At 32.9% G+C, this 18,666-nt stretch overlaps 1 protein-coding gene across 1 annotated transcript in view; it reads right to left on the reverse strand.

The window, feature by feature from the left end:
• LOC121125960 (uncharacterized) overlaps positions 1–18,261 on the reverse strand; it is a 30,135-nt gene extending 11,874 nt beyond the window's left edge. Inside the window, exons 1-4 of the mRNA XM_040721232.2 lie at positions 17,000–18,261; positions 16,854–16,942; positions 13,804–14,047; positions 13,507–13,748 (exon numbers count right to left, since the gene is read on the reverse strand). Of these exons, the coding sequence (XP_040577166.1) occupies positions 13,507–13,748; positions 13,804–14,047; positions 16,854–16,942; positions 17,000–17,216 (792 nt within the window). The 5' untranslated portion in view covers positions 17,217–18,261. The remainder of the gene's footprint in view (positions 1–13,506; positions 13,749–13,803; positions 14,048–16,853; positions 16,943–16,999) is intronic.
• Positions 18,262–18,666: the final 405 nt, after the last annotated feature.

The raw sequence follows: 18,666 nt of genomic DNA on the forward strand, positions 1-18,666 counted from the left end.
TACCTTTATTGTATCGCGCAACCTTTCCTCAAAATAAGTACCCAAAAAAAAGGCATGAAATTATGGTAGTTAGCAAAATAAGTCAATATACCAACTGCAATTTACCTCTTCGACAGAGTTGTGTCATTCCTAAATTATGTAGTTCAGTCCAAAGGGTCCTTTGAACTGTCCAACATTGGGGCCAGTCCTTGTGCAGGGACTACCACAAGGAGTGGACTGGAGGGGCTGCAGCCCTCCTCCTAAAATTAAGGAATTTTTGCTTTTTACTAGAATTTTGAAATGTAATCTAATTTTTCTCTTTATTTTTATATAAATTTAAATTTCTGTGAATAGTTGTGGATGTTTAAATTTCCTCCAAATAGTTTAATATTTGAAAGTTAGTTCCTCAATATTTTATTTACAGAGGAAAGAGCTGACAATCCGTACAAGAAGAACATGTTTGGCTTAAAATTTATGTACTACTTTGGTGGCTTCATTTAATTATTCATGATAATTAGGTAATAATTATTAATTACAATATATTTTTCTGTAATGATAACGTGTAGTGCAGTGTACTGTGATAATAGATCAACTTGGACTAAAATGTCTTCTAGCTTATCCCCCAACAAAATGTTTACTTTTCCAAAAGATATAAATCGAAGGAATTTGTAGATCAATGCCATCAAACGTGCGAATTGGACTCCCAACAAAGACTCAAGAGTTCCCCAAGAGATATAATCAACTACTTTTTAATATGTGAAAATTAAATGTATGGGCTGTTTTATAAGGATGTGACTGGACTCCATATTCTAATTATTCCTACTTAAAGTATTCGTTTTAGGCTCACGAAAGAATCAATGCTACTGTGGAAGTCTTCAAAAGGACAGTGGCATGTGGTAACTAATGCAATTTCTACTTTATTTGAAAATTCTAAGATAAAAAACAAAAGAAAGCTCCCGTTTAACCAAAACAAGAAAAAGTGGGGATATGTATGAAATTGTGCAACAACACATGTCTTGATTATTGGCTACGTTGTTTAATTTTAGTTAATTATTTAAATAAATTATTTTCTACAAAAAATTGTGTAAGTTGATAGTCTAAAATTCATTTAAGTATTTAAGATTTAAAAAGTCAATTCCCTTCCTTTTTAATTTTATTTTAAGAAATTAAATTTTTAATTGAATTCTGTAACAAAGATATAGAAATAAAGTATTAACAACTATATATCAGTCGGTGCAATAGCTGTAGATTTTGTCCGTATTGATTTCCCTTATATTTTTGTTGTTGTTGTAGATGTTTTGTTTGTCTACTCTTTCCTTTGAGTCCTTTAGATGTAACTAATGGACTCTAGGGAAAATAAACAATTGAATCTAAAAACAAGGAAAACACTTTGTTCCTTACACTGACCTATAATATCCTGTTATTATTGTGACGTAGTCCCCCCACTTTATTCTTCCCTTTTCACTAGGGGAAGATTCAAGTTGGCTGCGTGCCTGGAGGAACATGTACCAGCTTCTAATTTTAAGCCAATCAGAATTGAGAACTTTTATTTCCTACCTTCCTTGCCTTGAGTGTCCACTCTTTGCCTAGAGTCCTTTAGATGTGACTATCTTTTATATCCAAATGCTGCCATCTACAATTTAGGGTGTCAATACAATCCCTTTTTGTGAAAAAGTATTAAAAAAAGAGGGTTCAAATTCGCTCCTTCTGATAAAAAAATTTAATTAACAATATTTGAACAATTTTTGGGAATATTTAGAGGTAGCTTAAAGGCCCTAAAGTTTTAAAATGTTACATATTTTAGGAAAAAAACGTGATTTTGTTTTAATATCATCCGTATACTACACATTACAGCTTGTTAGTAAAATTAACAAGCTTAGCTAAGTTAAAGTTCTTTCAAAAAAATTTTATAAATGTTTATGATAAATCATTTTTACGTGTCTAAAAGAACGATCAAAGTATTTAAATAAAATATAGGCATTTTGCATGTCTGTCAGTTTCTCTGCGTATCGCAGCTAATGGGTGGCTACTCATACCTACAAAAAATTTCAAAAACTTTTTTTTAGTTAGATTAACAAAAAAAAGTGTTTAAACTTAAGTGTTACCTTAACTTTAAGGACATTTTTACGATTTTTTTTGTGGAAAAACACGTATATAGCCAATTTTTATTAAATAAATCAAAAAATTGTATCAAACAAAAAAATATGGGCATGAAAATTTATTAGGAGCTAATTTTATAAATAAATGACCTCCAAGGTGATTTGAGGTCGTGGGAAAGGATGTGCAATATTTCAAAAATTAAGGATTCCTTCTCATTTTTCGAAACGGTTCAAAAATTTGTCAATTGTATATTTAGACAAAAACAACATTTTTGAGTCTAAAACCCTAATCCTTCGAAAATTTAAAATAAGACCACCCTTAGAATGCATAATTAATTTAAGAGCAATGCGTTGTAATGACAACCTGTGCAGTAGATTCCTAATCTAAATAAAGGACCAAAATACTGCAGTGCACTATTTTATTAAAATCTTGTTAAACCATTTTTTTAAGTAGTGAATCTATATTATTTAAATTGTAACTATGGCAACGTCAACAAGATCTCAAAATAAGTTGTATCTGATGGGTGAATCTGTGACAAAGATAACAAATTTCCTTCAATACCTATGACTTTAGGGCGATATCTTGATCAAAAGAAGGCAATCCGAAAATCCTCTCGTGATACCATAACTGAAGTAACTAATTTTTGGGATAAAGCTAACATTCCTATTTAGGCCCATCCAGACTGTCTATATTATAAGCTTGAATGGCTTTTTGAAGAACTGAGACACATTAAAAAGAATAAATCCCGATCATCAAAAACTCAACTTCAAAAAGAGTTTGCCTTTTTGTCTCCCTTGATAATCTTTTTGACATTTCTCATGCAGATGCAATGACTGGGAGGTTCGTATTACAAGAAGATAAAGACTCCTCTTAGCCCAGCGAGAAAAAAGGACAAAGAAGGTCCATGGCTGGATTTGATAGAGTGGCTAAGGAAAAAAGAGTATTTGAAAGAAAGAAGCTAGAGCAAGCAATAAGTAATCAAATCAAACAGTCGTCATCATCTACTATTGAGCAAATTTCATCTGATTCGGATATTAGTGAAACTATGAATTATGAAAGAGAGGATGAAATGCTTTTGTATTTATCAAAAACTAAGAGAGAGAGAGAGACAAAAACTATAACTACACCTGAACTTTCAGCTGCCCTCAATCGTACGAAAGTATCGGACCGAAAATCGTTTTTTATTATATCACAAACTGCCAAAAGTCTAAGTCATAATTTTGACAAGAATATAGTGGCTTGTTAACGAGTGACGAATCACAGCTCCAATTTCTTCTAGAAGTAGTTGAAGACCATAGAAGATTATATCCTGACTCAAATATGAAAACTTTAAAAAATATACATGAGCGTTTTTTAAATAGGATGTTATAAAAAAATAATCAAGGTTAAGGTCATAAAAAAAATTAGCTACCTCTAAATATCCACAAAAATTGTTTAAACTTTGTTAATCATATTTTGTTATCAAAAGGAACGAATTTGAACCCTCATTATTTTTTTACTTTTTCACAAAAAGTGATTATATTGGGGCCCTAATCTTCATGTTGAGGTCAGAAACTTTTCTGAAACCCCACGTATTCAGGTAGGAACTACAAAAAACCGGAGCCTCTTTCATTATAATATTACTTTCATACTATATTTCTTCGATTAGCCAACTCCAAAAAAACAGGCAGTATAATATCGAAAGATTAATTAATATTTATGTTTTCTATAATAATATCTAAATAATAAATCTGCTCATAATAATTAAAAGTTGTCAATAAGAAAAATACAAAAGGTTTTTTTTTTGTTTTTTTAAAATATTCATTTTCCTTTTTGTCAGTCGAGTGTGTGAATGAATAAACAGTCCACATTTAAAGACAATTTATTCAAATAAAATCTTAAATGTAAATATTTTTAAAAGAAAGACCTTATTTTTCCTTTACATCATAGGAATGAAATAGTTTTTTAAAGACAAAAATTTATTCTTTTTTTTATTACTTATAATAAAATCAAGAGGGACGTTTGAGTCTTTGATGTGTAACAGAATTATATTTAATAGGATTCGTAATGTAAATATGTGCTTAGATTCATACAATTTTTTATAGAAATTTTCTTTTATTTAAATGACATCCTTGACATCATCATTTTCTAGCATAGATTATTGAATTATCTATATATATATATATATATATAATCGAGTTTGAGTTGTGACAGGGTGCCTGTTTTTTAGGGGGGGAGTGGGGAAGGGTCATTCATATGAAGGCATACAATCAGTACGGGCACATGTGTTTGAAGCTGACGATCGAACAGAAGAAGCCAGCATCAAGACAACGTCAGACTGCACACATGATGCACCAGAAGCTCTGGTAGCTCAGGTGTGAAGTTCTTATGCATCCACCTTATAGTCTGGACCTCTCACGAAGTGAGTATTATCTGTTCCAGTCTATGGTCAATTCCTGTGGAGGTGCAAATTTAGCCTCAATAGAGGACTGTTAAAATTGGTTATCCATGTTTTTTCCAATAGAGACAAGGGCTTTAACGAGAAGGACATTACATAGTTGGATTCTCATTGGCAACAATTTATCAAAGAGAACAGGGCATACTTGGCTTAAATCAGGTGATGATTACACTTCTTATGATGCATTGAAATAAAGCAAAAAATACGAAATTACTTTTTCCCCAAGGTATAATATAAATAGAGTTCATAAATATGTTCTTTATGGGTGCCCAGACCGTTGAACATAGGATGCTGAAATTTTGTATGGATGCTTCATTTGAGCCTGTTCAGGCTAAGACGGGGTGGCGTTTTTTTGGGGGGGGACGGGGGGGACTTATGCTAACCATAAAAACTGTTTTTTGGAGGCCAATGAGAGGGAGGGGGTAGAGTTATAAATCAAAAAATATGGGCGTCTCAAAAAACAACAGTACAAATAAGAATCAAAAAAGTTTTGGACAAAAAAAAGAAATCAGTGAAAATTACACTTTTTTTTTTTCAGGTACAAAAAAAATGGATTTCCAATGAAATGTTGGATTTGTAGATAGAATAAATTTTTTAGAAATTTGTCAGGAGATTCATTTGCATTCAAATATGACAAATAAAATTTTTTATATAACTGAAATATCTATCATTTTCAGATTATTTTTTTCAACTTCTTTCTCAATTTTTCTTCAACCATCAATTTTCAATTTTTGAGGAGAAATACCACAAAACAATGACTTTGGGACAGAACAAATTCTATTTTCTACTTCATTTTTTTTTTTTTTTGCAAAATTAGAGTAAAAAAGTTTTTTGAAATTTTCTTCAGGAATTTTTTTGACATAAATAAAAAATGGACTTATTTTCTAGACAATTTTTTTATTTATAAAACAATTCTTGTGATTAAATTCATAGTAATATATATATTATAATGCTTGCCCGCACCAAAGAGGTCTCAACACTAAGAAGAAATAATATTGACCATTGTCAATGTGGTTTCCCGCTTTCTCCTTGGCCTGAGCAACTCTGGGTAATCTTTAGTTGTTAGTTAAGAATTTATTGCTGCTGAACATAGTACATATCCTTATATCCTTATAACCTTAACTAAATATATTTGAAATAGAGGCAGGGTAAGAATTGATAGGAGAATCTACTATGACGTCAATATTAAAAGGGTCGTGGACGTCAAACATCAGTCGTACACGCGTTATGGTATAACCTGGTATTTCTATTAGCCTTGGAATAAGTGACTTTGGAAAATAATTAGGTCGTCGAACTTCTAAACTTTTATGTTATTTTGGAAGAGGAACAGTTTCAATTTATGTATTCAACTAATAGTAATTATTTTATTGCCATGGGTTTGGGTTTTTCAAGCTTGGGAATGAATATCCCTACCAAGCTGAAAGTTTGGGATGTGTCAAAGTTTTTAATCTCCCGGTATATTTGAAACAAAAAGAACAACTCGGTAGGATTTTCTTTCTTTCGGGGAGGGGGCCTTGTTTTGCATTTTTTTTTTTTAAATCGTAAATTTCGTAAAATTCACGAATAAATTATATTCCAAATATTAAATTTTGTAGAATATATAATTTCGAATATCCATAGCTTTTAAAATTTAGTTGAAAAATTAAATTTGTTGGAAAATAATTTCAAAATCCATAGCCTTTAAAAAAAAATTAATTTCTTCCAAAAATCCAAAAATTATGTAGAAAAAAAATTTTTAGTTTAAAAAAATTCAAAAACTTACATTTATTGGAAAAAAAATTTGAATATTAAATTGTGTGGAAAAATTTTTCGAAAATCCGTAGCTATTCAAAAAAAAGTTTGAAACGTTAAATTTGTTGGAAAATATTTTCGAAAATTCATAGCTATTCACAAAACATTAATTTTTGGAAAATGAATTTTTTAAATTTTTTTTTTTAAAGATCCATAATTATACCCAAAAAAAACAAATACTGAAATTTTTTGGAAAAAAAATTCAAAACTTAATTTTTTTTTGGGAAAAAAATTCAAAAATTAAGTTTCAAATGTTAAAATTTCTGAAAAAAAATTCAAAAATCCAATGTCATTGACAAAAAAGGAAATTTTTGGGGAAAAAAATGTGAAATATATTTTTTTTTAATTCTAATGAAAAACAAAAATTCTTTAATTTGGAGGGGGGAAGCTCTTCTAGGCACACCCTGCAGACGCTACTGGTTAAATATGAATCAGTTTTATTGATGATAAAATCAAAAGCAAAAAATTCTTTTTTTCCTTCTTCCCTTTTCCCACATTTGAAAATGAGACCGACGCCATTTTAAAACCATCACCATGTACGTCACGTGAGCTCTCTGACGTAAACCCGGCTTTTTGTACATCAATTATTTAAACGACAATATTAATATAATTTTTACTTCCATAAAATAAATGAATTGCTCAATTTTCTCGAAATACAACAAATTAAATTAATGTATGAATATAATTTAATTTAATTATTGGAGTGAGTGAAAAAATATTATTCATAACTGTAGGTCACAAAAGAAGGTAAGGAAAGATTTATCCTATCTCCTACGTGATGTAGATTCTGTGTATTTTTAAGCTGACCCATGTTTGAAGAAATAATATTATATAACTTCCTTTTGTAATATATTAAATGATATTCAAAATCTGATTAAATATCCGCGTGTGCTCATTTAAGACGGAGAGTAACTTCGAGGATTGGTCGCAGAATTATAAGCCCTTATTAGACTCATAGTAGAATTGAAGATCGACATCGGAGTAATTACTAGACAAGGTCCTTGTTTATTTCCTTCTCCTTCCATGTCACACCTGTTCCAATAAAACATGATGACAGCTGATTTACTCTGCTCCAAAACATTATACAAAATTGTTAGTCTTACCATAGTGTTCGATTTTCGGTTTCTTTTTTTACAAAAGCCCAAAATACACACGATTAGGAATGAATTATGTTAAACAGATGAAAAGACATACTCAGTATAGTCTAATAGTATTGATAACTACGTCATTTCAGCTGTTGTATGTAGCATAAAAGACTAATAGGGGCAGATTCTAGGATTTTATAAGGACTGAACGGAAAGGACTACTGTATTTTTAGTTAGTTTAGACCAACAATATAGAACCAATGGATAAGAATATAGAGTTTGCCTCAGTCATAATATATAAAAATATGTATAATTACAGGATATATTAAAAATTCAGATTTATATAAATATAGATAAAGCTTGTCTGGATGTTTGCCGATTCTTCATTTTTTTATCTAAGAAATAGCAATGCACGAACGAGTGAGTTTATCCATAACTCCGCGCATCATTTTAAAAAAGAAAAGTATATAGGAGTATATATAAATATATGTTGCACTTAAAGTAAGAAATCCGTTAATAATCAAAATAACTCAAAAAGACCCCTAATTCATTTACATGTATGCGCGTCTAAAACTGAACATTCTGAAATTTTTATTAAAAATAGTTATATAATTCTGTCATTTTTAAAGTGGTCGACGAATTAATTAATTTAACATGAAAGATGAGAGTCTTAAGACACATGTCTATTCAATATGGCCGCCCATGTTCTTCACTAACAACTCCAGCCTGCACCGGAACTTGCTGCATGACTTGGCGGTGAAGCTCTGGTTGAGGTTGGCTCAGGTATTCTTGAGGCAGACTGGACCTTGGACTGGTATTGGACTCCCGACAGCATCCCCTTTAAACGCCCAAACACTGCAAAGTCAAGCGGTGAACAATCAGGCGATCGGCTGGCTTTTTCTTAAGCTTGTTGGGAAGAATCTACGACCTTGCGAGGCGTTTCTCCTTGTCTACAGGCTTGTGGGCTTGACAAAGGGGTTCTCTTGTAGACCTTAAGGGTAAGATATTTCTTAACTAGTCGGTCCATGGTCCTTCAGCTGACGTTGAACTCACTGGAGAGGCCGCTGACGGTTACCTTGCCTCTCTTGTCCTCGCCAGACTTTTTCACGGTAGCAACGACTTCGTCCGACCTTCGAGGCATTCACTTAGATCTTGTCGTTGCCTCAGGAGTCCCTTTGGCTACCACGCTGTAAACGGTGGTGCGGCTGCAGTTCAGAACCTTGGCAATTTCAGTGGGAGTTTTTCCCCGCGCGGAAAGATCAAATTGCGACTCGACGTCTCTCCATATTATCGGCTCTTGTTTCACTGTTGCTATTTAGATTTTGCTGTAGTCTTGTTTATAACTAGTCAATACCCTTGCCTCGAAGTATAAACCAGTTTCAACTCAATAAAATCACGAATATGTGCATGACGTAAAATTGAAAGGAGTGTTCAGTTTTAGACGCGCACACCTGTAATATCATAAAGGACGCCATCCACTGTAAACCAATTTATATCCCGGCCCACAGGTTGTATTACTTGCCAACACGGCTAACAAACTGATTGTAACCCACCACCAACTCATGTATTATCATCAGAGACGCCACTATAGACAGGGTTGATATCCCAGCCAATGGGTTGTCTTGCCTACCAACTCGATAAAAACAGGTTGTAACGTTTGTTAGTCGTATTGGCACGTAACAAAACCCGTGGGTTGGGATATCAACCAAGGTTATAGTGGATAGTGTCTCTTATGATATTACATAAGTTGGCGGTGAGTTATAACCCGTTTGTTAGTCGTGCTGGCACGCAAAACAACCTGTGGGTTGTTATAACAGTTGGGGTTTGAGTAGATAGGGTTTCTGATGATATTACATTAGTTGGCGATGGGTTAGAACCCGTTTTTTTAGTTGCGTTGGTATGCAACAAAAACCGTGGGCTTCGATATCAAAATGGGGTTACAGTGGACGGCGTTTCTTACTATAATATATGAATTGACGAAGGATGCTTACTCTTAATCAAGCCTTGTGGAGATGATGCATATCCCATGAGCAGAGGATCAATTTATGTCTCTGGAATGGGTCTCGGAAGATCATGTGAAATTTATGATTTCAATGATTTTCCACATTAACCATCTTTTTCAGTTATTATGCACATTAACGACCTTGTTCTCTTATTATGCGCATTACCTAGTTTTTATGCACATTAACGGTCTAGTTTAGTTATTATGCAATTAAATACAGGATTTCCCTGGAACTTCCAATAGGTGTAAAATCCCGGTAAAACAGTATACCGAGAGAGATGTATGTAATAGGTACAAGTATGAATATACTCAACCACATATGTGATGCGTCAACATAAAAACGATCTTGAACAAAATCATAGAAAGAATTAATTAAGAAATCCCAATCTATTTTTTTTTCATATATAAATACAATCCAATATTTCATAGACATAATATTTGAGTTAATTATAGGCTTTGTATTCAAATTTATGGGATGACGTAAGGTAAACAAGAATTTTAGTTGTAGTTCAGAACCTTTAGTGAATTAAAAAACAAATAAATTGACCGATATGGACCCTTTATAATAAAATCAATCAAGTTCTTATTCTATAACTTCTGACGATCTATTTTGGCGAATTTAATTGCAATTTGTGGCACATCCAAAGGGTCCATAAGAATAATTTGATGAAAATGATTCTAGCAAGCTTTTGTCTTGAGGAGGAACAAATTTGCCCTCTATTTGTCTATTTATCTTTATCTATTTATGTTTTTTAGTTTTTTCCCTTGCCTCCAGAGAATAAATGATGTTTTCCAGATTTGCTAGCTTTGATAAATTAGTCATGAGCTCTGTTGCTAAGCAAACAAAGTAACTTGACTTAATCCCAACTAATTAGCCACTTATTTAATCTAAATAACTTTTACCATCACAAAAAACGCTTGCTGTTCAAATGAAAATACAGGATGAGGACTCAAAATTAAATTAGTCATGAGCTCTGTTGCTAAGCAAACAAGACGTTGCTGGGACGCCATTTTGGATAAATACATATTTGCCCATGTGGTCTTCAACAATGGTAAGAAATTGTACCTGGGGACCTTATACTAGACGTCTTTATCATTGGCTTTGAAGAAGTAGAAAGGCATCTTGCTGCCGTCGGATGACATGACGCCGAGGACCATGACCTGAGCTGGATGTTTGGTCCTGAAGGTTCCCTCGGCCTGAACTCTTGATTCAGACAAGAAGCAATACTTTCTCCTGCTCAGAACAGCTTCCTCTTGTCGACTTATGCTCAGAGGAAATCGGACACCTTCTACCGTTTTTCTTGTTGCTTAGATATTTTATATGTCACAAAAACAAAACAAACATCAAATTGTAGCTTATCTGACCTTTAGAACTGAGGCTATACAGCCTCGAAGAGGATTGTAATTTTGGAGTCAGTAGGTTTTAGAAACAGAGGTCAGAAATGTCCAAAGTATTTTTTTACATCGTATATACATACAGTCCAATATTTCATATATATGTTTGACTCAATTATGTAAATGGTTATTACTCAAATTTTGTGGGATAAGTTAAGACACCTATGAATTTGAGCTATATTTTAGAACTTTTATTTGATTTATGGGACTTTTATTGCCACCGATATGGCTTTTCTTAACAGTAACTATTCATTTATCTTCCTATTATTTTAACTATCATTTTTGGCAACTCTAAGTCCAATTTGCAGCACACCCAAAGGATTAATACGAATAATTTGTCGATAGAAATGGAGGATAACTTTTCAAAGAACACATATTATGTATATCTGGTGCATCAACATAAAGCAGCTTTGAACAATAATCAAGAAAAGAGAAAATTCCAATTTATTTTCTCACTTCACGCATAAATACAGCTTAATATTTTATAGACATACATATTTCACTCAATTTTAGCCTTATTATTCAAATTTCTGGCATGATTTCAGATACCCAATACTTTTAACTATAGTTTATAACGTTCATTTGATTTAAAAGATTTATATTGGCCCCAATATGGGGCTTTATATCCCAAAGTATATTAATTTATCATTCTTTTACTGTGACTGTTAATTTTGGCTACTTCCAGTTCAATTTGCGACACATTTAAATGGGTAACACGAAAAGTTAGTTCATATAAATTAACGATAATATGTCCAGGAATATTTACTATATGTATATGATGTGCCAACATAAAAACAATCTTGAACAAAAATTTAAAAAATGAGAAAATCTCAATTGATTCCTTAACTTAATATATACATACAGTCCAATATTTAATAGGCATATCTGAGTCAATTATAAGCTTATTATTCCAATTACTGGGATGAGTTAAGATACCCAATATTTTTATCTATATTTTAAAACCATATTTTTACTTACGAAACTTATATTGGCCCCGATATAGGCCCATTCAAATAGAATATGTCAATTTCTAAGTCATCTATTGTGACGATCAATTTCGGCTACTTTAAGTGAAATTTACTACGCATCCAAAGATTTATTAGGAATAATTCGTTGATATAAATTGAGGACAATTTGTCAAAAAATACATATTACTTATATATGGTTCGTCAACATAAAAACAATCTTGAACTTAAATCAAGAAAGGAGAAATCCCAATTTATTTATTATACTTCATTTAGTCATAAAGCTCAATAGGACATCGACATATTTGAGTCAAGTAAAGGCTTTGTGTTCAAATTTGTTGTATGATTAAAGGTACCCAATAATTTTCAATATAATTTAGAACTTTTATTTGATATTGGCCCTGGTATGACACTTTTCAGCTGTAAAATCTGTTTGTTTATCACTCTTATTGTAACTATCAATTTTGCCTAATTTAAGTTCAATATGTGAAACGTCCAAAGGGTTCATAAAATAATTTGTTGATACAGATTGACGATAATTCGTCGGAGTATATAAATGAACATTTTTCAGCCTACTCCATTTTGAGAAAAATTATTTTAGCTTGATTTTATGTTGCAGGCAACATAGGTATGTACCCACGTAGTTTTTGAATTTTAGTATCGTCTCTCCTTCAATATATATTTTATCTTTAAGTAGTTGAAATACTTTAGATTTCTCTCCTTTATCGTTTGCAAATATAATTTCTAAAAGATATATTTGTGACCCTTGCGTTATTGAAATTGAACAACATTAGGTAAGTATGTAAACAAATATGCTGCTCATATTAAGTATTCAGCCTTGAACCCCATCAATGACTAGAACTGATTAAAAGAAGAAATAAAGTTGAGTGAGGTTATCAAGGACCGAACTTTATAAGTTTTAGGACTGATAAGCAGGACTGAACTCGACTGGGACTGAACTGAAAGGGACGTCAGTCTTCAGTCCTAAATAAGGACTAACCCAAAGCTAACTAGCGCTGGGTTATGTTTAATCAGTCCTTATTTACTCTGCCCTGCCATTCCTTTGGACTATCAGTACTAGAATTGATTAAACAAAGAAGAAATAGAGTTCAGTGACGTCAGTCGGTACTTCAGGACGTTACTGAACGTTATAAGTAGAGATGGGGTTTATAAGAACCTGAGGAGAAGGCAGGAGTGAGACATATGGTACACCTGAATTAAGACCCTTGTTAATATCAGCTGCCTCTTATATGATTTTGGAGGGAGAAAGTGAATTATTGCTTAAGAAAAGAGAACCTTCTACATATAAAGAAGTATTAGTGCAGATAAAATATTATAACTATACTTAAATTAGTCCAAATTTATTTTATTATGCATTTTAAAGATAATTTACACCAAAAATATGGGAGAATTCTTCTTTTAGAGGGAGATGTTAACACACACAACTTATTAAAGAATGAACAAAAAAAAAGAAATAACAGGCGCAACAAACGATTTTTCCTTTTCTAATCGCTATACTTAGTTTTTTCTTAACACATATCCCCTCTTTAGGGATATGTGACTTCAAAATGTTTTTTGATACGGGTCAGTGCCGTCATCACGGCTTTGTTCTAGAGGGACCTGGTTAGATTGACTATGGATGAACCGCCCGTAAGAAACCGAAAAGTACTACTATTGCAATAATTATTGGAGGATCAGGCTACCCCCGTGATTACAGTCCTACGTATTGATGAAATCCATAATGAGTCATACCTGTACTTGTTCCTTTCCATGTTTAATAATCATTTCTTTATGAGGAATACCCGTGAGACCCCCATAATGCCGCTCATTCAACCTCCACGATTCCTTTACAGGGACCTTTCCTTTTTGACCTAGGCGTCCGAGAATGGCGTCACATGTATTTTTAGAGCGATCGAGAACGGAAGTAAATGCAATGTCAAAGGTATAGCCCTCTTTTCGTAGAGCATCTCCAGCACTCAGGGCTTCAGCATGTCCTGAATGAGTATATATTCGTTTTTGTTTTTGATTTCTTACTTTCTCATATCTTACCTTTATCTGAGAGACGAGCATTGTACCAACCACAGAATCGTTTGTCCCTATTCCACTCCGACTCTCCGTGACGAACCATAACAATCCGATATTTCCGTAGTCGATGTTTGGCTAAACCACTTAATTCCTTCATGTCTGTGAGGGCCGTTTTGAGCCAGGCTGGGCGAGAGACTGTCTTATCAATCCCCGTTGGAATAGCCATCATGTCTTTACAAGCCGTTTCTAGCCAGGGTTGTCTTTTAATCTAAAAAAAATCATCGTATACATTTTAATTGATAGTATAGTATTAATTAATAGAAGGGTATTTTTGTAAGAGATCAAATGGAATAGTTTCTTGACCCACGTTGACTTTTTGAGCAGTAAAACCAGTAAAATAGGAGAAATTATTTTTCAAAGTCCAATTTTTAATATTTTCCACTTTTATTAGAATGGTTAGGATCATAAAAACGTTTTAATCATCATAAATTATTTAAAATAACGTATCCCAGACAAGATATATGTAAAGTAATTATAAAATTTAATCCTAGCCCAGTATTTACTTGATTTTTAATCCGATCATTTCAATCATAGAGATAAACTACAGAGAGATATCATATTGAGGAATAGTAAGGGAAGTTCTTTGACGCTGCGACTTCAGGCAATAGAAAATTGATTGTTGACCAAAACATTCGAAAAAATAGTATTTTCCTCTTTATGATCCACCATTTTTTTTTCTTTTTTAATGAAAGGCGTAATTTTCATCTCATTAGTCATTACATCAAATCAACCCACACATCATTACTACACGTGTAGGTTATTTAAATATTATATTCACAGGATAGGGCCGCAATACGTGTACTCGAGAGATCAATTTAGAAATACATCAATAATTTCATACTTTCAATAATAGGCAAAAAAAAATAATGTTAACAGAACATGTAGACAAAGTTTTTGCAACACTTTTTTCACTCAATATGGTCACCTTCATTATCAATCATAGCCTTTACAGGTCACCCGAAGGCTATGCAGGAGTTGATGACGAACTCCTCATACATGTTGTCCATGCAGCCAGTTAAGGAGACTTCAGTGAGTCCACATTTGAGTGTGAGGTTCTGTTGTTTTCCCTCTCCAAAGTGCCCCATATAGAAAAGTCCAGTGGGTTCAAATCTAGTGAAGAAGGGGTGATATTTCTATGGACCAGAATTGGGACATGTTATCTGCGCACAATTAACCCATTTGTGAGGATTTTCTTGTATGTCTCGAACTTCCTGGCTTTTATGACCCCTGTCAGAGGATGGCGTAGGGCTCTTGTGAAAGAAACTAATCCCAAGTTGTGCTTTATAGCCCTCCTGATTGTCCTAGGAGCCACATATACTTGGTTGGGGAGGCCATTCATCGACTTAGTGGGATCATCCTTTATATTCTTCTGCAAACTGAACAAGAACTTGGTATCCCTTTTTAAATTATACCCTCCTCTTCCCGACATCTTGGATAGGTCTTTCCATTTTTATTTTTTTTTTTCGTCTAGGCTAGCTTAAAAACCAAGGTCCTAGAACGCTTAACTATGTCCTTAACCTTCATCACATCAACTCCAGCATCTAAGAGATCTGAGATGCGCTGCCTTTTTGCTTGATGCTCGCTCATGATGATGAAATGACTAAATGATTAGTATAGTTTGTTTATGTAAAATGGACGGCGGAAACAGAATATCAAATGATAGTCACTAAACCTTTTAAAAGTCATGACAAATAAACATTAATTTACAGTCCACGTTTTGCTGCTCTACTATGTATATCAGGTTGAATATTTCAACTTTTGTGACCTATAAATATACCAGCAGAGTGGCAACTTTTACAAAATCCTCCAAATATCCGGACAATTCCAAGATAAATGATGAAGATTGTGACCCTGAGCAAGAAACGATTCAAGAAGCTGGTAATGAAATTAAGAAGGAGACTGAGGATTGTCCCAACAAGGAAAATAAATGATTTTTCCCATAAGTATCAGTATTATAAAGACTAATACCTTATTTAGGTCAATCAAGCCTCAGATTTTTTGTATCATAGGATGCTCAATACTTTTTGAATGATTCCTTATTAACGATCATTGATTGGAGTTATAGTCTACTGTATTAATCTCATATTTTACTAATAGCGTTTAAATTATATATAATTTGGGAAAACGTGAAGGTGAGAGTATTCAAGGGACCAAAGTTCGGAGCAAACTCACAAATATTATTTAGGAATCAATAATTATCGATTCTTGGATTGAATTAGAGTCAGAATAATCTTCCAAATCCATTATTAATATTTTGAAAAACCAAATAGATTTAATTTAATTATGGGGATAAAATATTAATATACTTCATAATATAATCTGTTCAAAAATTCTTTATTAACCTATTTACATCTCTTAATTTATATAATTAATATAATAAACATTTAAAAAATAAAGGTATTTGAAGCGCCTTCTATGTTTTAACATACGAAACTATTACATTTCAAATGTTTTGTCAACTATTTCTTCTTTTTTGACGGGGTCAACTACTTCTTCACACCATCACTTTTATCTCTATGATTTCAATACTGTAAAATTTAAATAATCGGAACTTAATCAATTTGTACTCACCAACCTATTTAATCCCATGTTTATACATATAATAAGTAATAACCAAAAGTTTTAGTTTAGGTATCAAATCAAATTCTTACAACTTTCCCCCCTTTACAATATGATACACTTCTATAATATCAATATATAGGCCTAGTATGAACGAACTCATTAACAACTGCAAAAATTCTTGTTGACCTGGTTTTTTATAATTTATTATCATACTATTTAAAAAAAAAAAACACAATACGAGGAGTTAAAATAATTTCAAAGAACGCACTATACAAAATCAATGTGTTTTGAGTCCCCGTTATGGGGGGACCTCCTGTAATACGACTATCAAAAATGCTGTCAGTCTCCATGGAATCACAAGTAAAAAAGAAAATCAATTACTTGCTTCGGAAAGACTGTTTATCCGAACCTACTTTGAGGGATTAGGGGGAGTTGATTCATAAAATACTCACTTTGTTGTATAAAATACTGCATTTAAGCATTTCCTTACAAGCATCTTCCATCCAGGAAGCCATTTTCTTTATCGAATCGGATGAAGGAACTAAAAATTACATAAAGAGATGAGTACTAATTAGCTAAATAACAAATACCGTACTACCTTTGACCAAGGGCCTTTCAACATATGCCACCATGGAGAAACTTTCTTTTTTACCGGAGCATTTGGATGAGCAGCAGGAAGATGTTGGTGGTTTAGGGATTGGTGTAGAGGGATAGGACTGCACAGTGTGTGCAATCATGGTTGAGAAACGAATTCCACCACCGCCAGAGGGCTCCTCCATTTTCACCACATGCGAAATTAAACTCGTTATAAACATTGTCCCTCAGTATTTGCTATATTATGATCTTTTCTGCTTGGGAAAAACGATTTAAGTAAGTGTCTTGAATCTAAATTCATCTTTTCAAGTGGAAAGAATGTAGAAAGCAGGCTGAGTGTATATGACAGGAAGCTTGGATACGTCCTTGCATAAATGTTTGCCTGCTTATAATTTTCATTATTGCATCATATGTCTCTTAGTAAATTTACATTCTAGCTTGAGTCCAAAAAACTCTTGCAGTAAAAGTTAGTTTCGAATAATAAATTAAACATTCAGAGATGCAACTACTCATTAATGTCTAGGATACGGAGGTCATATATTCTATCAACATAGGTAAATATATTGAATGACTCCGGAAGAGTACCTTCAAGACAATTTATCCGTTTTGTAACTCATAATAGATCAAGTGACATACAGAGTGGAACTCAACTCTTTCGGAGGGCATTTAATTACGATTGTGATTCCCCCTATTATTAATTAGTAGGTTTTTTAATGCAACCAAATGACAGCTGAAACACAAATAAACAAGTTTTGTTTTTATCTCATGTCCAATATTAAGGATAAAAATCCAGTGTGAAAGGGACATGTTAAAAAAAAAACGAAAATCAACATGGTATTTCCTGTAAATTTTAAGAATGTTTCGGAGGAGAGAAAGAACAATGTTCATGACGTGTCATTATATCAGCTGTGACAAGGGAGGAAGGAGAAAATGATACAAACAGAGACATTTGTTATAAATTCTAGGTGACACTCCGTCTTTTATGAGCACACACAAATGTTCAATCAGGTTTGAATATAATTGAATCTATATAGGAAAGGATGTTCACAACTCAGGAATTAAATAATAATGATAACTGCTAAGAAAAAGAAAATTCATTCTTCAGATTGCCAATTCCAAGAGAAGGGACCAGTTAAAAATACACCCGTATTCATCACGGTCTAGAGTTGCATAATTATCAGAGAAAACAAAAAAAAAAAAAAACGCATGTGCGATTACCTCCACGGTGGTGGTAGTTCTGAGAAGGCTGATGAGACTGTTGGCATCTTCATCCGGACTGACTACAACACCATAAAGTTCATTAAGGATGGGGACCCTCCCATACACCCAAGAAGAACCAAAACTTTTGTAGCAACAATATCGCTGACTTTTGACCTGCTTCCATAAGCCCCTTTTCCAGCCTGACCTCAAACCACTGGGCTTTGCAGTTTGAGATATCTTGGAGAAGAACGTCTGACACACTTCTAACCAGAATTTGGATTGGATTTGAGCTACTATCATTACTATCATTTGTAAAGGAAGATATCCTGAATTAAAAATTTAGCTAAATATAGTAATTAAACATTTCACAAATTGGTTTTGAGTTGTTTTTTTTTAATTGTATAAAAATTGCGTCAAATTTAATTTATTCAAAGTACTTCTGGTTTTTAGTCCCCACTCTGTACAGTTGAT

The sequence above is a fragment of the Lepeophtheirus salmonis genome, chromosome 11 (assembly GCF_016086655.4).
Source record: "Lepeophtheirus salmonis chromosome 11, UVic_Lsal_1.4, whole genome shotgun sequence".
NCBI classification, from domain to species: domain Eukaryota; kingdom Metazoa; phylum Arthropoda; class Copepoda; order Siphonostomatoida; family Caligidae; genus Lepeophtheirus; species Lepeophtheirus salmonis.